This window comes from Asterias rubens, chromosome 6 (genome assembly GCF_902459465.1).
Source record: "Asterias rubens chromosome 6, eAstRub1.3, whole genome shotgun sequence".
NCBI lineage: Eukaryota > Metazoa > Echinodermata > Asteroidea > Forcipulatida > Asteriidae > Asterias > Asterias rubens.
The window spans coordinates 13,026,910-13,053,069 of record NC_047067.1 but is presented as its reverse complement, the minus strand read 5'-3'; the positions used below and the strand labels follow the sequence as shown (position 1 = coordinate 13,053,069).

Here is a 26,160-nt window from a genome sequence, read left to right as displayed (position 1 = left end):
CAAATCACTCTGGTGGGATTCAAACCCACTACCTTTTGCATTGCTTAGAGCAAATGTCTTACCACTAGAACACTGAGTTAGCCCACTGCATGGCTAGAGGCACGTCGAATCCTATATGTCGGCAGCAGGTTCTGCAGCAATTTCATCATCTACTTTTGCCATATTCTCCCCAGAATACCAACATGAAACATACAGGTAACTTGGAGTGACCTCGCTATGGTGGGCAGCTTTGCCATGGGCACCTATAATACCTTACAAAGGCAACTAACATGCAGTCTAACTGGCAGCCAATGCCTTACAAAGGGCATTAATAATGTAGTCTGACAGACAGGACAAAAATGTCCCGTGTACTTTTTTTGTTTTCGTCTCTGCCTCCCCTATTTCCCACAGACAAATAAAGAAGTACCCCCCAACCCTCTGCTTAACAAGAAACCCAAAACAAAAAGGTGGAAAAATACATCATTCTGATCTTCCATTTTTTAAGGTATTATACAGGATTTGCAACGAAACAAAACTTCCACACCACTGTGTGATTTAACTTAGGCTGATTTAATTTAACACTAACTGATCATGAAGTTCATACTAGAATTTTTTTCTGTAAAATATATCCCCCAAAACGTTGAGTTGATTCCATGTAACAGCCAATACGACAAGTGTGATTCCATGCTTTAAATGTGCAAATTAAGGAAACAGTTTCACAGATTTGTGATTTGAAGTATCACTCAAAACATGAAAACTTTCTGAGACTACTTTGTCAGCTCCACAAATCCTGTATAACACCTTTAATTTGTTAACATCTCTGTCCTTACCCCAATCCCTCTACTTATCAAATTCCTTGGTCTCTGTCTTACTTCCTTTGGCTTCTCCGTTAGCTTTCTTAGCCATGAGTGAGCGTAACTTTCTCAGGTTTTGCAACGTTGTGGGCTCGTTGGGTTTCAGACGCAACGCCTCCATGTAGCTCCTCTCAGCATCTTCAAGTTTGCCGTTCAGATGAAACATGGCCCCCAGATTCATATGACTTGTTGCAACCTAAAGCGAGTTAAGAGAAAAACAATTTATTGTAAGCACCATAAAAATAAAGAAATTTTTATTCAATTGGCACGTAGCAATAGAACAATCACTTAGTTAAAAACAACAATTTAGTACAAGGCAACAAAGGTAGTCGACGAAAATATTTGATCTTACTCAAGTTTGTATTAACTTAATGAGAGTGGACTTATTTTGGGACGTTATGTGACTTGTGACATAAATTGACTTGCAAATAATTGACTTGTGACTTGACTTGACTTGAGCAAAGATGACTTGCAACTTGACTTGAATTTTCACAGGTCAGTTTTATTGTATGTTCCAAAAACTTAAGGTAAACTTTCCCTTTAAGGTATTTTTCAGTCATGGGTCTAATCCAGCCCCCCTGTATAGCTGTGGGTAAGCCAGGGCACACATTGATGAAAAACAATCCCCCAACAACCAATCCTACCTCAGGCCTTTGCAGAGCTGCTTTCTTGTAGAATTCCTCAGCCTTCTCCTTATTTCCTGTCTGCCGTAGGGTGTTAGCAAGGTTAAAGGTCACATCATAGTCATCAGGTTGGAGGTCAAATGCCTTGAAGGACATTGCTACTGCTTCAGAGAGTCTGCCTTGGTCTTGAAGGAACTGATCTGAAATCGTAAACATGAATGACATGTTCATTTAGTGATAAAACTTGTAACGCCTTTTATAACAGTCCTGCAGAAGTCATAAATATGCATATACATGGACCATATCATGTAAATGAGTTTCGTTTCGACCCCCATGGGTCTAAAAGAACTCTGCAGTTTTTAACAAAGTAATTGCTGGAGATAATTTATGTTCAGAGATTAATAATTTCCAATTAGCGATCTGCTAAAATGATACTTTTGTTCACTTTTGCCCACTCAGTTTCCTTTGTGGTTTACTACTTGATAAATAATAATCTTGACAAAATTGTAAAAAGAAAATAGTGGGAAAAAAAGTCAAATAAAACCAACAAAACTACATATATAAGAACACACCATCAAAGAGACAAAATGACGAAAGGAAACTGTAAAATACTTACCATAATGTTGATAAATATTGTGATTTGTCGCATCAATCTCTAAAGCTTTGTTTAAGAATGTCTCGGCCTCAGCAGCACGATTCTGCAAGATCAGAAAAAATATGAGATAATTTTCAGATTCAAGTTGCTTATCCGTTGATAAACCACACATAAAACAAAATTTCATTTGTATCTGTGTCTTTCAGTTCCTACAATCAAACTCCACTAAGGGATATCATATTTTGTTTGACCCTTAAACAACGATGTGTGTAAGCACTGTATACAAAGTTCTTTCCAGAGTTGGACAGATTTTTAAAAAATTTATTTTGATTTTGATTTTTTTTTTTTTCCACAGGACTCGGAAAGTAAAACGTGTACAGTGCATATCACACATTGCTGCCAGGGTAAAATCAAAATCATTTGTCTTCTTCTTCACAAAGAACACTTTCACATTATTTGACTTTTGAAGGTATTCGGTAGAAAAATGGCGAGCACATGAAGAGGGCTACATCTGACACTGGACGAGCAGAGCCCAGGCTAGGCAAGGCAAGAAAGGGCTCTAAAATAACCAATGGCACCCACAAGAATTTCTGTGGTACAATGTGGTTTTGCTGTGGTGTCCTTTGCAAAGTGCCAATACAAATATACATTTTCCACGTAGAGTGGCCTTTACCAGAGGAAAATTACCATGTCCCTTCATAGAGCAAAGTTCAAGGCCTGCAAGGTAGTCAGTACTCATAACTATTTCTACAACCATAACAAATGTTTTCTTACCGTTTTAGCAAGCATATGAGCGTAGGTGAGATGTGCTGGAACGTGGTCCGGTTTGACCTCTAAAGATTTCTTAAACCATCGTTCGGCATCTTCACTTTTACCTAGCTTAAAGTATGTCTCACCTGAATGATAAAAGAAAACATCAAGGCACTTGGATTTTGTTAAGGTTTTAAACAGGGAGGTATACTTTGGGTAATCGCTCTTAAAACTAATAGCTCTGACCAAATTTTGGTTGGAAGCCTACATCAGCTTTTGATAGTACAAACCATATTGAGAAACATTTCACTTCAAAGTTATCTGCAGCCGATTTCCAGAAGCGCTAGGATTAATCCTATCTCGAGTTTGCATGTTAGAGTGCAGGGTTGGGACTCGTCCTAAGTCCTAAGATTAATCTTATGTTAGGAAGAGTTGGTGATATCGACTGCAGGTTTATGGAAAAAGATATCAGTTTTCCCCCCCCCCCCCCCCCCCCAAAAATGTGAACAAAGCTCCTCAGATTATGTACTTCTATTATGGATTATTTGCTCCGTTTTGTTTTAGCCGAAATCTCAAAAACAGCACCTTTTGAAATGAAATGTTTCCATTAATTAGTTTTAATGTATACATTTATATATAATTAAAACAATGGAATGGTTTAACTTTGCCTTGAAACATTCACTAACAAAACAACTTTTTTTTCACAAGTGGTGAACTTCTGTTAAATAATTATTCAAAATCATCATTATTGAAATTTCTTGAAAACTGGAATATTGGAGCAAGTGTAGATAATTTTGTTAATTGCCTACCTAACATATTATAGAGGCTCTGTGGTGCGTAGTGATCAGGCCGCCGACCGATGGCTTCTATAAACACTTGCAGCGCTTCCTACAAAGAAACACAATTAGAAACTTTGTAAATGCAAGACAAGAGAAAATGGCCGCTGGTTGATGATGAAAAAAGTATTATTAAGGGCACAAATAAGGGGATAAGATCATCCAAATGTGTGCATTATTACATGTGGGCTAGTGAACAAATTTGCAAGCCACCCAAAATATTGGCTGACTCGTCCAATGGGCAAGTGAAAACAAAAAGTTAAGGGAAACCCCTGCCCTTTGAGCCAATAGATGTTGCACCTTCTAATGGTGCCTAATACAAAAACTTAGCGTCATCAATCAAGACTAGTGGGCAATTTCAAAAAGCTGTTCAGCAGAAGAAAAAAAACTGCTCAGTAATTTTCGCTACTGAGCACAAATATAGTGGAGCACCAGTCATAACAATGAAAACTTATTGTAATATTGGCTGGTTACCAATTTCTGATAAGCAATACTTTTCTGTGCTTAGCAAGTTTTTGTGCTTACAGGCTTTATGAAATTGAGCCCCGGTTGGAAATAACTTTCATTCTTTACCTCATATCTTCCTTGATCCTGCATTAATCTCCCAAGATTGAACAGTGACGATATGACACCAGTCATTTGATTCTTGGGATCTTTGAGTCCAGCATCGTCCAGGTTGGAAGCGTGACGATACACCGTTTCAGCCTCCTCATTACGATCCAGAGCAGTCAGCACAATACCAAGGTTCAAATGAGCCACTGTACATTGGAAAGTTAGTCAAGAAAATTGCTTTAAAGGCAGTGGACACTATTGGTAATTACTCAAAATAATTATGACGAGTAATGGGGAGAGGTTGATTGTATGAAACATTGTGCGAAACGGCTCCCTCTGAAGTGCCATAGTTTTCGAGAAAGAAGTAATTTTCCACGATTTTGATTTCGAGACCTCAGATTTAGAACTTGAGGTCTCGAAATCAACCATCTAAACGCACACAACTTCGTGTGACAAGGGTGTTTTTTTTCTTTCATTATTATCTCACAAGTTCGATAACCGATTGAGCTCAAATTTTCACAGGTTTGTTATTTTATACATATGTTGAGATACACCAACTGTGAAGGCTAGTGTTTGACAATTACCAATAGTGTCCACTGCCTTTAAAGGGTTTTGATACATTTTGATGATCAGGTTTTTGGCCTTGACATGAATCCCTGCTTACTGTGCATGAAGATGTTTGTAATATAATTTACCTGGAGAAGTTTCAGCTTCATTAGTAGTCAAGTTTTTGAGAAGAAAAAAAAAAAGAGGGCACTTTTTCCAGAAGAGTCGTGTAAATCCGTTGTTCATGCCAAAACAAAATTTGTGAAATTATTCTACTCATTTCTAAAACACTACAGAACCTCAGCCAGTCATATTCTAAGGGAAGCTTTCTACCATCTTTATCTTTAAAAAGTATAATTTTAATGTAATTCTGTGGACATTTGTGTTTTGTGTCATACAAATAGTACCCAAACCCTTTAAAGGTTGAAAAATAGTCACAGACAGTGTTCATGTTTTATAAATGTTAAATAATAACCCTGGACGATTTGAAGAAATCAACGTTTCCGGAGAGTAAAACTTACTTGAAAGTCTTGGTCTGCACTGGATGGCCATCTTGTAACTTGCTAAAGCTTCTTCAAGACGTTTGCTCTCTTGCAGTAAAATCCCTCTGAGAAAAATAAAATAAAATACACAAATAGTGTTAACTTGTTTTTACCCTAACACCAATGTGTTTTCCGGAGGTCTGAGGGGGAAAAAACACAGGCAAATCACTCGGTTAGGATTCTAACTCACAACCTTTGCATTGCTAGAGCAGAGGTCTTTTAAAGCCATTATACACTTTCGGTACAGAAAAGAAGAAAACAAAGTTCACAGATTTACAAATAACTTACAGGGTTTACAGAAGGTAATGGTGAAAGACTTCTCTTGAAATATTATTCCATGAAATGCTTTACTTTTTGAGAAAACATTAAAACAATATCAATTCTCGATAGCGAGAATTACGGATTTATTTTAAACACATGTCATGACACGGCGAAAGGTGCGGATACAAGGTGGGTTTTCCCGTTATTTTCTCCTGACTCCATTGACCGATTGAGCCTAAATTTTCACAGGTTTGTTATTTCACATAAGTTGTGATACACGAAGTGTGGGCCTTGGACAATACTGTTTACCGAAAGTGTATAATGGCTTTAAATAACACTAGACCATCAAGCTAGCCCTTTGGCTAGAGGCAGCTAGAATCCTAAGTGTTAGCAGCGCGCACCTCAACGATTACATAGATGTTAGTTTCGCATTGGGATTAAGAATATGATTTGTTTTAATCTTCTCACACCGATGTGTATAAAGCACTGTATACTCCGTACTTTCCTGAGTTCTGTGAAAAAAAAAAATTCTTTATCCCCAATGCAAAACATCTTACAAACAGAATATACAACAAAATTGAAGCTATGTCAGCATTCAACAGCGAGAGATATTTGCATGGAATACTTGACTCACTAGTGGGGTGGAGAGTTGGTTGTATTGTATACAGATATATAACCTTCTGTGAGAAAAAATACTTTTTTTAAAGAACATTTTGAACTTCTTTATAAAGAAAGGAAAAAGTATACTTATTGGCAATTCTATTGAGTTTAACTTGTTCTTTTTCAAACAACAAATATGTATCTTGATACAAAAAACTGTTTCTTACAAGTTATAATGGACGTCAGCCATGTTACCACGGTAACTAAGTGCGTTTCTGTAAGCGTCTTCGGCCTCTGCAGACTTTCCTTGCGTTTTGAGGATGTTGGCAAGATTTCCCCAGGCTGCAAAGAGAAGAAAACAGGAACAAAATATGAAATGATTTGCCTGCAAATTTTAGGGGAATTGTACTGTTAGTTATTTCAAAAAAATATAAATAGTTGTTGGAAAGTGCTTGCCAATCAAAAGGACCTGTAGAATAAAAGCAAACTAATAGTTTTAACAGCACATTGAAAAGCATTGGTAGGCCTAATTGTCAAAGGGCAGTATCAACACTTATATTATTATGTGAACAGCCATAATGAAATAACAGTTGTAAAAGTTCAAGCTCAATCTGTCATTGGAGTCACAATAAATCCTGAAAAGCCTAAATGTCTTCACTGTTTTTTTTTTCCAAATTAGAAAATAGAATTAGCTGATGAAAATTGTTTTACTATTTCTCCAAAAACCTAAAGCATTCAAGAAAAGCAATAATAAATTTCAGAAAAACTTTATTGGTTTATTTTCAACAAACCTCAATTGGTCGTCGAAGTTGCGAGATAATAATGAAAGAAAAAAAACACCCTTGTCACACAAAGTTGTGTGCTTTCAGATGCTTGAATTCAAGACCTAAAAATTCTAAATCTGAGGTCTCGAAATTAAATTCGTGGAAAATTACTTCTTTCTTGAAAACTACGTTACTTCAGAGGGAGTCGTCTCTCACAATGTTTTATACCATCAACCTCTCCCCATTACTCGTCCTCAAGAAAGGTTTTACGCTAATAATTGTTTTGAGTAATTACCAATAGTGTCCAGTGGCTTTAAAGTACTACCATACCTTCCTTGTTTCACATTATATCATGTAAGTAACCTGTACAGGTGTGTATGTGCAAATCTGTGAAATTTCATATTTTCAATCACACCAATTGACGTAGAGTGTACCCTTTAAAATGTAAACACTGTTGCCAGTTTGCACCTTTATCTGAAAGCGTTAACTCATTGACACATTGTAAATATATACCTTAGATCCAGACACAAAACCTTATCAATCTCTGCTGCTTGTTTTATGATAATAAATAATCCGTCTGGCAGTTTGTTTGTTCAAAATGAAGAATGGGCTGTAGAGGTTTTTACTACAACATGTTGGGCCATTCTTTTTCACCATGGTTAGGCCAAATAAAACAAAATAACAGTTGGTCGTCCCCTCCCTCATCCTGTTTTGAGACCGCATCCTTTAAAGACAAATTTTCTGTGTAGTTCTCATTAAACATTCTAATCTTTTAAGATCTTTTAAATCTTGTAACTATATAAAGTGGGTGTGACTTTAAACTAAAGAATTGGTTGCCAGTTTGAAATGAAATGCTTGGGGGCATCATTTGAAAGAACTAAAAATAAAAACGCCCTCATCCTCCTCTTTTTGGAAAAACCTAGACGATTTGTTTTACTTGGCATTGATCCACTTGCTGTGCCATCCTGACTTATAATTAATCACATACATGATTAGATACAAATTGTACCACAACAAACCCCAGAAATGTCTTGTTTGTTTGTGTTTGAAATTACTTATTCACTTAATTTACTGACATAAATCTAGTTCTTTTAATCAACATTCATGCTACGTAGGTCACATGAATGATAAATCATCAATAAAGGATGATAAATGTTGTGTGTTGAGTTGGAAAAGCTTGGGGTGGAAACCATAGTGTACAGTTAATAAAGCTGATTAAAAGGCAAAGTATACACAATGTGTCTTTGATCTTGTCTTTGTACCGCAAAATTCAAGTCTCTTCTCACAACTTATCTTATGTCACAGGTTTTCAATGACTAATTTTGTTGTGTCTGTTTTTCTTTGTGTTGTGTTTTGTTTTTGTTTAGTTTTTGCTTTTATTGCGCCTTGAACACCCAGCACTGAGCAGGGTGGATATGTGCGCATTACAAATCTTATTATTATTATTATTATTATTATTATTATTATTATTATTATTATTATTATTATTATTATTATTATTATTATTATTATTATTATTATTATTATTATTATTATTATTATTATTATTTATACCCTAGGTTTTTAAGACCTTTATATTCTTGATAATCCTATACAAATGTGCATAATTATATACAGCAAAAACCACCTGTTACGATTTAATTTCAAAAGGGGGTCGTTTTTTTTAGATTTCCGGAAGTGAATAATGTCTAGCAAGAAGAAAGATCCCTATAAAAGGTTACACATTCTGTGAAGTTTACTGCAATAATGCTTTCTCAGATTCTTGAACTTGGTGGCACAAAATCTGATATATTTATTACATAACCATAATATTACTTCAAAGTGAAATGTAAAAAAAAATTTATTTGTTCGAAAGCTGCTATAGGCTTCTACAGTAACTAAAAGTTGCTATTGCTGTTAGTTCTAAGAGTGATTACCAAATGTCCCTTAAAGCACAAACAACATTTCGGGAATTCAGAACAATTATAGTATCTAAAAAAATAAATAAACAAGTAACATAAAACATTAAAACAGGTTCTGCTTATCACTTTTGTTGACAACTTCACAGTCCAACAAATCCTTCAATCATTGTCATAGAATGATAAGATTTGATCTTAGGTCATCTTTATCTCTCAAATCAATAGCAACAAGTCACGTTTGGGTTTCCACATACCATTAGCAAACAATGTGTATGGCTATCTTCGGATATCATATTTTCAAATATTTCATTTCTCAAAATGAACACCAATAGAAAACCAAACTAAAAAATGAAGTGATAACAAATATCATATGCAGTTCTTACATGAACACTTTTACACATCTGAGGGCATGCATCTCAAAGCACTTTTTTCTAAGATACACAGAGCTATATGTTCAAAATATACGGCCTATTTATTTGATGCATTACTTGGAAAGATAACCATCACAAGTTTACAAATTATAGCATTAGGGGCATGGGGCCAGAGTAACTCCAAACAGACAGAAAAACTGAATAAAAAGGCAATGAAAACAAAATCAATTCAAAGGATTGTATTCTGCTTGTTTCTGATCAAATTTACTTTAGTACTTAAAGTCACCTGGAAATATAATTTTTTTCTTCTTCAAACATTAGAGTATATGTTTCTAAACAATAAAATAATTTTTGGAGTAATACGATTTATATGTTTAAAAAAATAAATAAAGTTGTGAGGGGGTGACTCCGCCATACCCCTTTTGTGACGTCAATCGAGGCAGACTTTGCCTCGATCGAACATCGAACACAGTACGTGCAAGAACATTCAAGTCCTAGTCGTGGGTTTGTACATACGTTTCGAAAAAGGTTTTTTCTTGCATTTTTTCCGGCAATGTCGACCAGGTGTATTGCTGCTGGATGCAGCAAAACAACTAAAGATGGGGTCAGTTTGCAAGTCTTTTCCAGCGCTGTGCAGCAAACAATTCAAGCTGTCATGCTTTGAGAATCCGGAATACACTACACATTTTGACATGAAGAGAAAAGTTCTTTTCTAAAACATGACGCCATCCCAACAATTTTTCCAGCTAGTGGGGAAGTCGAAGAAGGTACCTGAAAGACATAACGAACCTAAAGGAGCATTTGCCTAACGTGAAAAAAATAAGGTATTGTTTCAACTTTGAGGGCACGTTTTTAGCTTGCGCCAAGCGTCCCCATCTTGTGTTGGCACTGCATGCGATTCGGGCATATTTTCAAATTTGTAAATAACATGGAAACTAATTTTGTTTAAACCTTAGTTAATTGTTTATTCATATTCCACTCATCAAAACACATATTTTAGTGACAAAAGCTTTATTTTGACAAAATACCACTTCCAGGTGACTTTAAAGGTAGGGTCATAGATTATTGACCATAAAAACTTACTTGGTGAGAGATGCACTGCAGCTGTGACAATGGTACAATGTATACTGAAGTATAAACTACTTGAGAATGCAGTATAAACTATTTGAGAATGAATATATTTAAGTATAGTGTAAACTATTTGAGAATGATATCCGTTTAAATCATATTGTTTTGGATGATTTTTCACCCCAAAACAATTGAACTTGAGAAACTATTCATGCTTGAAAAGTTTCTCAGATTTCTGAGGGTTGTGGTGTCCATTCGTTTGTGAATACTGTGACCGGAGATGCAGCTGGTACCTGCAATCACCTTGCTACACGTGAATGGATTTGACAATCTTGCGGACACACCGTAATAGTTTTTTTTTTTTCTGTTGTTACCAGTTACCAGCTGAAATGTTCATATATGACTGATATTTTGCCTATCAATCAGCATTTCGTTTGACCAAAATCAATCTAAGACCTGACCTTTAAAATAAATTTTCCATTTTTTGTGTGTAAAGCATCGGTTGTTTAAGAGACAAAGAATTCCCCATCTGTGCGCAGTACATTTACAACAAGCTCCCCGATCACTACAGAAATCTAGGTTTATTGCTGTCAATAAAAGTTGATCTTTAGCACCATTTGACCCCCCCTTGTCCTTCAACCCACCCCAAACCTCTTATGAAAACAGCGCTCCCCAGCAGCCGAATGACCACCACAGTAAATATCATAACTCATATTAGTTATTGATGATGTAATTCTTTGATGGACATGATTTTTTTATGGATGTTAATAATTTCGGTTCAGACATGTTGTAACAGATGGTTGTTTGGGCGACTCCTTGCCCCAAGTGTAAATAAACAACACGTGCTTGTAGGTGGGCTGAGGACGCCCCAAATTGCCTTATTTCTCTGCCTTTTTTTATTGGAAGAACTTGCGTGTGTTTGTGTCTATGTGTGCTGGTTTCTATAATAATGTAGGTTTATTTGAACTAGGGAGTTTGGGTTTTAACATTAACCGGGCTGAATGATGGAGAAAAATCAACACGACCACAGGGCTTGTCCCTCACAATGTGTAGGCCTACTTGACCAAAGATCTTCCTGACACAATTCAACATGCATTTAAATGTTTGAAAATTGAAAGCTATTTTTATCAGACTCAAAGCCAACATTTGAACATCATTTGTTTTTGGTTCAAGATATTCACAAGTGAGGTTTAGATATTCAAGTTGACAAAATTAAGACATTCTTGTCCAGTCTACAGGCCCTGAACTAAAACTACTGTCCTCTTCATCAGGCCTGTGCTCCAGTGTAAGAGATGAGCACTGATTGGTTTGTTTAGCATGGGTGTTTAACCATGGTATTTAACCATGGCTGTTAAACCATGGGTTTTGTCTTGCTATGGAGGTAAAAATATGCCTTTAACGAAGGTCTAAACCAATTGGTATAACCATGGTCTAACCTTAGTTCAACCATGGTCTAACAATGGTCCATCCATGATCTTACCATGGTCTACCTACTGTATGACAAAATCTGGTAAACAAAACTAAGAGAGTTCAGAGAATCTTGGGGCAGTTAACTGCAGTACTGATAGAATTTTATTTTTTTTAAAAGTTGTATTTAATACCAAATGAATTGGAATGGCCTGACGTTTTTGACCCTAGCACAGTCTTTCTCACAGCCTTCGAGAAAGACTCTGATAAGCTCATAACATCAGGCCATTTGCTTTTCTTTTTACATTTAAACCATACATATGTAGGTTCTTTTGGTCGGTTGGTATTTAAAGCAGTTTGCAAACAGCTAAATCTATTTTCAATTGTCTTTAGCCTTCAAAAAATCACCCAAACAAATTACCCATCTGGAACATCCAGAAAAATCAACCTGAATGTAAAAGCACATTGCCAACTTCCTCCACAATGGTCAATAAGTGAAGAGTTCAGAGAAGTGTTACAGGGGGCGTTACATACAAATCCAAACTGATCATTTCATACAGGTTTCCATACAATAAGCAAAACCCTCTATGCACTTATGCAACAACCTTGAAAATCTTGAAGCACTTTCTTAATAAGTGTCCTGAAGGAACCTTTCAATGAACAAAATTCCCTAGACGCAAAATCCCCTCTGAGGTCCCTTTTTTCAGATTTTCAGGGACACTAGATCCCAGTCTTTTGAATTCTGTCCCTCTTCATCAAATTGAAATTCTTTAGGTTGAAGTACACTAGAGAAGTCTACGGTATTTAGATTTGACCTATTCCCATAAAGTCCCTCGGACTTACGCTACATTTCCCAAACTCCTCTTCCTCTTACGACTTCCTGCTTCACACTTTAATTATATCCTTTACTTCTCTTTTTTTTTGCTTTCATAAGCAAGTTAAAAGGTACAAAAATAACCCGCAATAGTAAACAACCATTCCTTCCTGAAGTGGGACTTGAACCAGTGACCCCAGACAATAATTTATATTATTGGTACTTTGCTATCCAGTCTAGCCATGAAGGTTGTTGGTGGTCTCCAATAAATGTCAATTAATTTCTCTTCAGGCAATATGGAGAATATCAAGCCTGGAATAACTTGGAGGCCGCAGAGTCTATGTGCTATGTTGCCACTGGTCTTGGCCTCGCTGCCCCATTGAAAGATTCGCACAGAATTTTTTCATTTTCTAATGGAGGTGCCCGTTGCAAAACAAAGAAGACCTTGCCCTCTCAATGATCGAGTTACAGGCCTAGAATATAAATAATAAACATGTAGGGCCTGGTTGGTAGAGTGCCAGTGGTTTAACTAAGGGGTCTCAGGTTCACATCCAGCATACAACAAGTTGTTTTTGTTGCGTTGTGTCATGGCCAAGTGGTCCAGCACATCAAACTCAAGGTCCATCACCCAGGATTAGGCTCAAGGGGTATATAGTGAGGTTCAAGACTGTTGGTTTGACTGATTTGGCAACCTGTGCAGCCATTTGGGACTTGTGCTGCATACTCCTAAGGAGCTGAGATGGTTTTATGAATGCTTTAAGGGCCTGATGAACAGGGGAAACATTTGTACAGCGCTTTGAGAGGCCTACTTGGTTTGAAAAGCGCATACAAAACACACATTATTTTGTTACTTACCTTTGGGTGGGTTCACATCGATTCCAGAGCGGTAGAGAGACTCCTCAGACTGCCAATCAAAGTTTCTGAGCCACGTCCGCAGACTCAACATCAGCACCGCTGAAACGATAACCGTTATGACGGCCGTTCTATATCTCTTATGACTGCGTCTCCATAACTGGTAGCCGGCTTCGGCGGTGATGAGACAGAATCCCATGCTTGGAATGTAAAGGATACGTTCAGCTATCACAAACCCGACGTAGAAAAACAGATTAGTTGCCGGAATGAAAGGAAGAATCATCAAAGCCATGCTGACGATAATTACATTCAGGAATCGCTCCCTCTCTGGAAGATCCGACGGTGGGAAGTTTGGAGGTGATTTATTCGTTGGTGATGAGGGTTGCGAGTGATGGGATTTCCGTTGGTTGCCCTGCCGCCTACGGAGGGTTGATATGGTATCGTGTTTCAGGCCATTGCCATTGCTGTTGTTGCAACTCGGACTGAGAATAAAAGTGTGTCCGTTTTTCAGATGCCCATTCTTGGCATGCCCATTCTTAGCATGTCCATTCTTAACATGTCCGTTTTTCATTGACCCATACTTGGTGTGTCCATTCCTCTTTTCTGCGTAGCCGTTCAACGCATGCCCGTTGCCATTTTCATGCAGTTTGCCATTCCCATTCCATAGTAGGCAATCCGCATCCTCCATCTTGCATAAAATTTCCTTCTCGATAAATAAATCTTCTAATTTTAGAAAGCAGTACCAGGCAGTAGTGGTTAGACCGCCGTAAAAAGCGATAGTTAAAACATTGCGAGCGTCAAACACGGACTCGATCAGCGGGACCGCTTCCATTGACCAATCAAAACTAAGACGATATGGACATAGCAACAACCAAACATTTAACACTGGAAGATGAAGAAACGTCAAGAGTCTTGTAAGAAAGTCTTCACTGCTGGCAGCAGGATTGTCCGAGGGAGCAAACTGAGGAGTAGTGTTGCCCATGAAGTGAAGACGGAATGCAAGGAGCAGAGTTATGCAAATCACCTGAGAGATGATGCCTTCTCTTAAGGATCGGTAATTCTGAGATGGGGAGAGAAAAAAATAAGAAAATATCGATCATGAAGTCATTAATGTGGTATCGGTATAGCAATAGAAATTACTTGAGAAGAGATATACATGTACATGTATCAGACAAACATCTAAAACAAAATGAGCTTGTGTTGATCAAGATTCCTAGACTCGCCAATCATTCTGAGCCAGTTGGCCCTCTACTTGTACAAAAACTAGCATCGCAAATCAAGAAGAAAGTTTTGCCAGATCAATCAATCAATCAGAGGGAGTTTGCATCGCGCCAAAATCAACCAAAGTTGTTCAAAGGCGCTCAAGACAGAATCAGTAACAAAGGACAGATTTGCATTAAAAATCAGATCCATCAAACCAAAATATACATTTATTTCGTCAGCAACATCACAAAATCCCCAAACGGCCCAGCTGCAGCCAAACCCTTAAAAATAGCATAACTGCATCTAAGAAACTAGGTAGATAATTTTGGGACCTTTGTGAATTGTAAGAAACTCAACATCAACTAAATGAAACAACCCAAAACAAATCACAGTAGTTTTACTACCTATTTTTCATGTTGTTGGCACTTCGTATTATGACCCTTGACCCTTCCGAGTTCATATGAAATGTGCAACACATAAATAAATCAGGTAAAACCTGCAGATAAGTTTGTCTTCAGTTACTTAATTTCATCAACCAGAGCTTCCAGGTCCTTCATCTGAACATTCAAGGATTAAAGTTTCCTCCCTTGGTACCAATTAAAAAACCCTGAACGCCTTGTTTGCATGTCAAAAACTCCTCCACATTTGAGTTGGCAGGCAAACAATAAATAAGAACCCAAGATAATTGTTAACTGCATGTGGTATCTCAACACAACAGTAATTTGGTGGCAGACTGTTCCATCCAAGGATAAAATGTGTTAACGGAATGCTGGGATTAAAGGCATGGACACTATTGGTAATTACTCAAAATAATCGATAGCGCAAACAATTACTTTGTAACGAGCAATGGAGACCTATTGATCGTATAAAACGATGTGAGAAATGGCTTCCTCTGAATAACATAGTTTTTGAGAAAGAAGTAATTTCTCACGAAAATATTTGAATTGAGTTCGAGACCTCAGCTGAGGTCTCTAATTCAAGCATCTGAAAGCACACAACTTGTGCGACAACCTTGTTGTTTTTTTTCTTCTTTATTCGCTTGCAACTTTCACAGGTTTGTTATTTTATGCTTATGATGAGATACATCCAGTGAGGAGGCTGGTCTTACAATTAAAAAAGGTGTCCAGTGCCTTTAAACACTCAGGGGGAAAAAAGGTTCTAATTTGATTAAAAGGACAAATTAAGAGCAATAACTTGAGTTCTTCAATAACACACTCAATATCAAGAAGTCCAGTGGATCAACCTCGGACATAACAAGGAACACATTTTCAAAACAAAATTCCAGGTTATTGCAAATTATTACAAACATGAACTAAAACAAGATGATTGCTTTGTTCACATTATTATTATTTATTCCGCCATCACAAACAAATTCACAAATTCATCACAAATTCCAGGTTAGAAATTATTAAAAATACACATATTATTTCAAGACAAAATTCCAGGTTATTACAAATTATTACAAATATGAACCTAAAAGGTGATGGTTGTTATTGTTTGTGTTATTATTATTTATTCAGCCATCACAAACACATTCACAAATTCCTGATTAGAAATTATGAAAATAAAATATGAACTTAAAAGATGACGATTGCTGTTATTGCTGTTGTTATTATTATTTATTCAAGCATCACAAACAAGAACGTTGATACAAAGTCTTTCTTGACTGGGGTTGGACTTGGGGCAACAAAAGCAAAGTACTTTATAATCCTTAGATCTGTTGCCCCTGGGCACAATTTCAATTTCAATTTCATTTGCTGTAATCACTAAAAGGAGCTAAACACAAGAAAATTATGCTTACAAGAATAAGGTTAACAGCCAAACTGACATGTGTCAGGTACAATTTGGGACTGGTATCCTACTCCTTTCTGCTTGGCAAAAACGCTGTTTAGCAATATTTTCTGCCTGAGCGTCTCTATGAAATTGTGCCCTTGTCAAAATAACATAGAGCCGCTGAAGCGGCAAATATTGCTCAGAAATAGTCTGCAAATCAAAAATTAACAGGACACCAGCGACAAGTGGTACATGTGGAATGCTATTTTGCTTGGTAACCTTTCTGGTAAGCATAATTTCGTTTTGTGCTTAGCTACTTTTTGTGCTGAAGCATCTTTATGTAGTTTGGTCGTGGCTGATGTAAGAACAAATAGACTAAATTCAAAAAAATATACAAACGTCTATTTTTAAAAAGTTCCCCTGTTGTAACTTATTTGAGTGTCCTGAAACTGTTTATTTATTTAACTGACTGTTCAAAGACTGGATTGGAATTCATGGTGGCATATAGCGGTCTTTTCTCCATGCCCCTTCGCACCTTCTTTTTGCTCACCCAGTGAGGCAAATTAACCCCCTCCTGAGGCTGTCCAGTAACCCCAAATCTGCACTGCACTGCTATACAATCCCCCAGTTTAAAATACATCCCAAGTGTGTAGGCCTATTTGAAATCTTTCCTTTTAAAGTAATCATTAATTTTTTGTTCCAGTTAATGCAATATAAAGTTCTGCTGTTTCTAAATTATCATAATGTTCTCCTCAGGTAAACAATACAATCTTGGCAGTCGGGTTGGCTCAGTGGTTTCTCTTCATGCCTTTGACCTCTGTGGTTCGAGCCAGGACCTGAGCCTTGCATGTGGATTGAGTTTGTTCAGTCCCTACCCGCCTGGATGGGTTATCCCTAAGGGTGTTTTCCTCCCACATCTAAAACTGAAATTTCTAAAATGTCTACATTGTCTTCTCTACAAAATAATGGTGTGACGTTTCCATTAGGATGCTTTGACAAGTATATCATTCAGATTCAGTATTTTTTGGTTGCTTAAAATCAAACCCTTCCATTACTAGAAAGCAAGCAGCAGAGGTCTCTGTCCTGAGAGAAAATCCCAGTCACCCGTTGCATAGGTGCAGGTGTTTACCCCTCAGCCCAGTGGGATATCTCAGTTTCTGGGTCACAAAGCACACTGCTCTCTGATCCACCTTTATTAATTTGAAATGAAACAAATTTGTGTAGCGGGTCTATCAATTTCCATTCTTCCTTTCTTCCTGGATTTGGCTAAACCCCTCCAGGTTATGAAGTTTTGGGTTTAGCGCCACAATTTCATGAATTAAGGTAAATTCGAGGATGGTGTTTCTTTACAAGTTCAACACCGAGGAACGAACTCAAGAATTAGGGGTTGTGGCAACCAGCCACTGAGACCATAAACAGACTTATACTGTGCGCTGTAAGAACACCGCGCTGTAAGAACATGGTCTAGGATCGGTGCCCCAAAGCTATTTCAAACAGCATCGGTTTTGAGATTTCACAAAATATATAGAGGGAATTTAAGTTCTTTTATGCTGTTTCTGAATTAGAAGAGGAATCGTTCTTTCATGTTTCTCCTGAAAAAAACTTCAAGGCTTAAATTAATTGTTACGGCAAAACTTTCCCAGCTCTATTTTTTCCACAAAAACATTCTTACTTTTGTGGACTGCCAATCTCTTGATGAGCGTAAAGTACCATACACTGAGGGCCACCATCACAACAATTTCTGAACATCACTTGGGTACGAGGTGAAAGCACTTTATGGAGAAGGACAAGTTTCTTTCCAAGTACAAAATATATAATTGCAACCGCAAATTCTTGGTTTAATTTCTTGAATTTGGTAGAAGTACAACCTACGTCAACTTGCTAGTGTCAAAAAGCAGCTGAAACTAGTGTAGGACAGATTAAGGCAAAGGTGTCACAAGGAATTTGGTAACTACAGAGAATGCAGTCGATCCTAACACCCCAACAGGTAGTCAGCTTTCCTATGACGTCCCCAGAACCAGTGGGGGGGAGTCCTGGTGGTGGCCAAGTAGAATTGATGGTGACAATCTAATCCATGAAAAGCAAATTGAGCATGAGACCGGCCGTAGCGGGGTGCCAGCCAAAACAAGGCCACAATCAGGACATCGCTCTGTTTTTCATGTGGCAAGGTCTATGGTCTACAAATTGCCGAGAGTAAAAAACATGTACATGTGTACCATATGAATAGGTACAGACATATTGTGCACTTCACAAGCATGGAGAGAGGACAAAAACAAGTGCACACCATGTAACTGTGCACATAACCACTAAGTGCATTGTAGGCCGATATATTTTGCAATACACACAAGTAATGGGGCAGACCCAAACAAGGAGCAAGGAACAAGGGAAACATTTTGGGGAATTGTGCCTTTAAAGATACAAGCTTTGCTCTATCGAATTTGGCATTCATTGTCATGAATAATATATTTGGCTACATGGGTCATCGCAGACTAGTCCTATGAACAAAATTAGGAAGAAAAACAAGCAATGGCAGCCATAAAAAAGTTACAAAACTGTTGTTATTCTACTACCTACATGTGTACACTTGTTTAAAGGACAAATCTGCAATGGCCTTATATTAATAGCACAGATATATTTCTGGTGACTTACTCTGTGTGCCAAATTCCATGCTCCATGATCAAAGGCACAATCTCATTTCCTACCCATTGTAACACAAGTCGTCCTGTGTTGAACAAATTCAATAGAGCTGTGAGTTAGAATTTTAATAAGTACCACAACCAACAACAGATCCACTGTTTTGAAGTTTGTTGGCTCAATCATAGAGGCTCAAAGCAGCCAGGATTTTACAATGTAAAAGTGTTTGGGGGGAATTGTAGTGTATGAGGAATACTCCAGCACAAGTTTCAAATCCTACACGTAGGCCTACCAGTACATTGCAAATCCGGACTATTTAGTTTTTGACAAGTGTTTGTTTTGTGACCCCAAATTTTGTTTCCAACACAATTTGAAACACAAATTACCTGTATTTTTAATAAGGACACAATACAGAATTGTTTTAGATATTCATATTCCTAAAATGCTTAAAGTGACAAAGTTTTCACATTATATCTGGTTTTTAGTATCGTACAAAGCTCCACCACCGATCCATCAAGTACCAATATTTACAGAGTTTTCGGGGACATAGCTTTGACAAAAGTCAGCTCATGACAAACAAAAATGACACGAAACTGAAGAATCATAGAACAAGCAGGTCGCAGCCATTTGAAGAAAAAAAACACAAATCCTTCAAAATAATCAATTGACAAAAACAGCATTCACTGAAAAAAAAAACAAGAATGAAAGAGAAAAAAAGGGGGAAAGTATGAGAAGTGCCTAAGGGTAACCCACATTTGTGTATATTAACAAAAAGAGTGAACCAGACATGTTGTAATCAAATTTCAATACCTTGTCAAAATCATTTGACGAAAAGTGAACAGAGAGCAAAAAGTTGGGATGCAGGGTCAAAGTTCAGAGTTGACGCCAGATATTACGCGTGTACATGAAATGTGTGAGGTATAGTAGTGAATACTGATAATAACAAGTGACATAGTTCAGTGGCAATTCAAAGCTAAAATTCGACCTACTTGGTGGAAGGTACTGATCACATGATCAGAAACGCAGGCGATTCTGTGAGAGAATCAATATGGTGAATGCCAGCAGGTGGTTATAAAGATTAAATTTGAAATTTTTGTTTAATTTCTGTTATAACATTACCACTAACAAATTTGGCAAAAAAAAATTCCTTACAAATTGGCACAAACATTTCATTGATAGAAGTGACCTCCCCATTTGTGTCACAAATTTTCCCCACAATTTTAAAGAATTAATGGCAAGCAAAATTTCTATCGCTTTACAAAATTAAAATAAAAACTTCAGCACAAAACCATTATGTTCTTTTTCTGTTTTAGGACATTCTAACGATTCGATGAGGGAAGTAACAATCAGGCATGTGACTTGAAATTGCTAAAAACAAGCTAAAAACAAGGAAATAGCCCAACATACACATGTACATCAACTTGTAGTGCTTATCAGTTTTCTGCATGACACTTAACTTGTAAGTCACTTTCCTTCAATTCATTATAGAGGACTGGTAAGAATACAAAACAGCACTGTTTAATTTTAGTCACAAAGCTTACAGGTATGATGTTTACATTATAAACATTTTTCTTTGAAATATTTCCCTCTAAAATACACTTTTGGTACAGAAAAAAAGAAAAAATTTAAAAAAATTACAAATAATTTACAGGGTTTACAGAAGGTAATGGTGAAAGACTTCTCTTGGAATATTATTCCATGAAATGCTTTACTTTTTGAGAAATCATTAAAACAATATCAATTCTCGATATCGAGAATTACGGTATTATTTTAAATACATGTCATGACACAGCGAAACGTGCGGAAACAAGGTGGGTTTTCCCGTTATTTTCTCCCGACTCCGATGACCGATTGAGCCCAAATTTTCACAGGTTTGTTATTTGATATAGAACTTGTGATACTAAGTGTGGGCCTTGGACAATACTGTTTATCAGAAGTGTCCAATGGCTTTAAAGACAACTGTATCTGAAAACCTAACAAAAAATGCAACAGCTGATTTTATGTTACAACCAAAATTAAAGACAATGTGTTTACATGCTGAATTTTTTTTTTCAGTATTTCTCCTGACACGCACACCAGATTAAACCCAAATTGCACAGGTTTGTTATTTCATGTACGATGGTTGATCCAACAAAACATGAACACTGTCTTTAACTGTTTTTATCAGCTCTACCAATCCTTGATAAAAACTTTAAAATTGTGACAAATGAAAATTTTAAGAGCTGAACTTAATTTGACGAAATGTCAATTTGACAACATACATGTACATCAGTAAAATTTATATCACAACTAAAGATATTTTAGTCCAAACAAGTATCAACTTCCCCCTGACGTAAATATCTAGAAAAGAGCAAAATAATTTGACACCTTTTTGCGGGTTGTGAGAAACATGACCCTTTTAATGTGCATTCAAACCCTGTAGTCAGAACAACAAATCAAACATTAATATATCACAGAGTGACATGTACGCCTCAGACTGGTAGCATCATGGCGAAGATGACGTGGTCTACGTGCAAAACAAGAAGACATAAATTTATTGTTGTCCTTTTGAGGGAGGGAGAGAAATATTTCCGCAAAATTAGTTTTGATAGTTTGTCGTCTTTGAGCATCTGGGGGGTACAATCCATTACCTGCTATTGCAAAATCTGACAGTTTTAGTAGTAATGGATGGCATTGGCATTTTGAAAGATCCGTTAGTCTTAAAAACCATCTAGAGTTAAAAATAGTACAATAAATCATACTCAACCTTTGTTTGCCCTAATCAGATGCTCAAATGAGTGAATGACGTAAATGGTTGGTTTTTTTCGTGAGGAACAACACGCACAGCATTAAATAAGAAGCAAGAAGTATTAACAAAGAAATGTTTTATGAGATATTGTATTGGCCCAACTCACAAGACCGGATTGCCACCTCAAGGTGAGGGCCACACTTAAAGGCAGTGGACACTATTGGTAATTACTCAAAATAATTATCAGCAAAAAACCTCACTTGGTAATGAGTAATGGGGAGAGGTTGATAGTATAAAACATTGTGAGAAGAGGCTCCCTCTGAAGTGACGTAGTTTTCGAGAAAGAAGTAATTTTCCACGAATTTGATTTCGAGACCTCAAGTTTAGAATTTGAGGTCTCGAAATCAAGCATCTGAAAGCACACAACTTTGTGTGACAAGGGTGTTTTTTTCTTACATAGTTATCTCGCAACTCCTACGACAAATCAAGCTCAAATTTTCACAGGTTTGTTATTTTATGCATTTGTTGAGATACACCAAGTGAGAAGACTGGTCTTTGACATTTACCAATAGTGTCCATTGTCTTTAACCGATTTTGGGCTATCAACCAAAATCAACTGTCCCCGGGACCTGTTGCCACCTACATGTACTCCTGGGGCTGAAACAGGGTTACCCCCTTCACAGTCCATAAGGATGAAGGCATGGGTATCATGCACTAAACTGGTTGGTAGAGCAGAATGCACTACCATCCCAACTTAAAGTAGGATGCTTCATGGAGGTACATGGAGATGTACCGTAAGGAAAAGAATGACATTGGAATAGAAAAGTTTGTATACTTTTCTTTCCTGTCATCTCATAACAAATTTTGGTGTAAATTGGTTTTTAGTTCTTTTCTCTGTAATAAAAAATAATCATAGAAGTCTAAAAAAGCTTCATTGAGCCTGGGACAACAATCAGAAATAAATAAGTGCAGAAAAACAAGCTTGCTCACAGACCTTCCGTGAGTAAACCTATATGTACATGCAAGTGGGTTCCCCACCATTCTTTTTTCTCTCCCCCCCTGCCATTGAATTTGTCATGCTCTGCAAATATGGAGAATTTGTTCATCAGGTAATTTGTTAATATAGTCACAAAAAGACCCCCTCCCTCCTTAAAAAAAAAAAATCCAAAACAGCCGAAATAAAATCCCTCCTTTGCAGCTGATTCAGTCCTTGGCCCACTTTTTTTCAAATTTTTGTGGACAACTTTTGAAATGAATGATCAGTGAAGCGCTAACCACAACACCCGTTCTGCTCTGACTCAATCGCAGAAAGAAACAAACCTTTAGAGAAGCACTGTAAGCGAACCCGGTTAACCAAAACACAAAAGGTGTCACGGATTTGTTGAGAGCACAAATAAACAGGGACGATCATACCTAAAGGCTTGACTACTAATAGACTCCATAATCCATCCTGCTGCTATGGGGGAGCCAAGGTCGTCAGATGTCAAACTCGGACACCATTCATTGGTGCACATGCAGTTTTTCCCTCTGATAATAATGTTTAGATGACTTCTCTTCACAAAAGCACCCGGGTTTGCTTTCTAACACGGAAAGTATGTGTGCACATAAATACAAAAGAGGTTCTGCATGCAGTTGTGGCTTGTGATGTGAATTGTCTAGACCCTATAAATCGCAATCTATTTCACAAAAGTAGGACACCAGAATGCCATTAAAAGAATACTGACTACCCATATGCCTCTTAAAGAAAGCATGTGGTTAACAGGAAAGATCTTGTGCTCTTAAAGATTTGCTGAGCTAGGAAGAAATCAGCTCTTTGGAAAAAAGAGGTTTTAACCATAACACCTTAAAAGGTGTTTCTGAAAATTTCAAACAAGTTTTGGGGGTTTATTCAAACTCAGACCAAAGAATCTGCCTGTTAAAAAAAAAATACTGAAGACCCCTGCTTCAAAAGAAAAACAGCCTTGGCAGAAAGATCTTGGGATCTTGGATTTGCTCTGCTGAGAAGATAGAGCTTTTTGGAAATTATCCGAGGCAAGGTCTAGATGTCTTTCTGAAAATTAAAAACAAGTTTTGGGGGTTTATTCAAACTCAGACCGAAGAACCTGCCTGTAAAAAAAAACAATACTGAAGACCCCTGCTTCAAAAGAAGGCACAGCTTCTGCAAGAAAGACATTGTGCTCTTGAAGATTTGCTAACTGGGAAGAAAGAGCTGTTTGTAAATTATGGCAGGCCATGTCTAGATGTTTTGCTGAAATTTGTTGACAAGTTTGGGGGGCTATTTATTTAAAGTCAGACCGAAGAACCCAACAACAACAAACAACCAAATACCAGGTTACTTGTTTACCAGATTACTGTGCCAAAACAACCTGAATTCTGATGGCAAAAGCTTAAAAGCTGCTGCCCCAAAACCCTGGAACATTTTTACCTCACAGTACTGCCACTAGCTCACTAGCACCTTTCACAAAAAACCTCTTTTTTAAAGTACTGTTATACTTTCTCTGGTCAGCTAGAGTGCTACGAAAATGCTCTGTACTATAAAACTGAAATAATTGTTGTTCTCTTGAAAATTTGCTCAGCCATGGGACAGAGTACTTGGAATTCATGGGAGTCCTGGGCTCAATTAAATGGCTCTGCTTAACGCCAGCGCTGCTTACCACAAGCAAATAATCAGTGCTTACAGAAGCAGGAAATTCCGCGCTTACGTCAAGCATATTTGACGGGTTAGCAGGAAAATTTTGCGTTCGCTAGAAATTTGACACTTGCACAGTAAATGGAGAACCATGATCATAAGTGCAGAATTAGACGGTGAGTGGAGCCATTAAATGGGCCCTGGGTGTTTTGCTGAAAAATTAATCAAGGTTTGGGATTACTCAAACTTAAACCATCTTGATGTCAACTACATGCACCAAACACAATCTTCCTAACCCATGCTCAATGCTACAACCGCTGTAAAACTCACCTTTGAAAATATTTTTAATGACAACAGGTCTCTCAGCCGCATTTTATGCTGGATGAAGATATCGTATGCAATGTTAACCGCCAAGACGGTCATTCCATGTTCTTTAGTCAGCATACTCATGGTCGCAAACAGGTCGCTCAGAATTAAGTAACCCCACCTCTTCCACAACTGCGCTTCATCACTCCTGGATTTAGAATGACCTGCGTCTCGCTGGTTGCAGTAGTTGATGTAGCTAAGAAAAGACAATAAGAAGAAAAGACATGCACCGACATCCGCCCTCCCGACGATCCCGGCCACCGCTTCAGTGTGAATCGGATGTGCGGCGAACAAAACCCCGGCTAAACATGCCGGTAAAGTCCGACGCAAAACGATAGTCCGAGCTGTGTAGGTGAACAGGGCTGTGACAATGACGTGAATGAGGATATTACCGAGATGATAACCGAAGGGATCGAGTTGACCGAGGAGGTGGTTGAGACGATAAGAGAGAACACAAAGAGGGCGATAAGATTTATGGCTGCCGCTGTGGATGAGCGGGGTGCCCCAGAAGTCGTTGGAGAAGATGTTCGAGATGGGCGTTTGTTGGAGCAGGTCTTGATTCTTGAGGATTGCACGTCTGTCAAAAGAGAAAATAAGAAACCATTAATCATTTGAAACTTTAGGGATGAGATTTGGCAAAATTATTAAAAACTTGTAGACAAGTGAACAAATTCCCATGCCTGATACTCCACACAAGTCCACTGGTCATTGCCTTGTTGGTGCCCTTGAAATGATCAAATTTACAATTTCTTGATAGGGCGCCTTTTTACCAAGGAGAAAATGCCTTGGTGCTCTTGCCCTTTCAAAAACTTTGGAAAGCATTATACAGGCCTAAATTTCCCTTGTAAAGCAGAGCAAAATGCCACACATAATGTATCAGTTACAACTCAAAAATCAGGATTTGCTACCGGTACTCAATCTTAGCATTTAGTAAGCACAAAATAAGTCTAAATATATGCAAAAATGCTGGACGAAAAACATTCCCTGTAGACCAACGAGAACTTTGTTTCAACTAGTGCACCATTTGGGGTGTTTCTTTAGTAAAATAAAAATATCTTCAAAACTATTACTTAAGCTGACCATGGGATTTCAGGGCAGTTTATGGGTTGAAAATTTAGTCCAGATGTTGGGGGACAATTGATTTAGACTGGTGGACATTAATCTTGTTATAATCACATAACATGACATGAGTTATTTACAGTTCTTCCTTGGTTTTTCAATGTTTCTTTTGTGGCGTCCCAATGTATCATGGGAATTTCCGGTCTACTGAGGTTTGGAGTTCAGTAGTGTAAGAGTTCAAGCACCTGGAGCAAGTTTCTCAGGGCCTTTTAATAGTTCACCACTTTGGATTGTAAATGTCTTGTCATCCACCACAATCTGCATTGGCTACCCTGGTTTTTAGAAATCACTTCATGGTCCAGCCCCTCCCTACCCTACCGTTAAATAGAAAACGCCTCAGCACAGGCATGTCACCAGGGCCCAAATTTCATAGCACTGCTGTACGGTAAGCAAATT

At 37.6% G+C, this 26,160-nt stretch overlaps 1 protein-coding gene across 1 annotated transcript; it reads right to left on the bottom strand.

Moving 5' to 3' along the window:
- LOC117291774 (protein O-mannosyl-transferase TMTC2-like) lies at positions 1-25,221 on the bottom strand. The gene is made up of 10 exons (XM_033773678.1): positions 24,610-25,221; positions 13,316-14,372; positions 6,366-6,480; positions 5,257-5,342; positions 4,211-4,395; positions 3,611-3,689; positions 2,826-2,947; positions 2,073-2,154; positions 1,478-1,656; positions 1-1,029 (listed from the first exon to the last, which is right to left on the bottom strand). Exons 1-10 carry the CDS (start codon positions 24,727-24,729, stop codon positions 820-822), a joined length of 2,235 nt encoding a protein of 744 aa, XP_033629569.1. The 5' UTR covers positions 24,730-25,221; the 3' UTR covers positions 1-819.
- Positions 25,222-26,160: the final 939 nt, after the last annotated feature.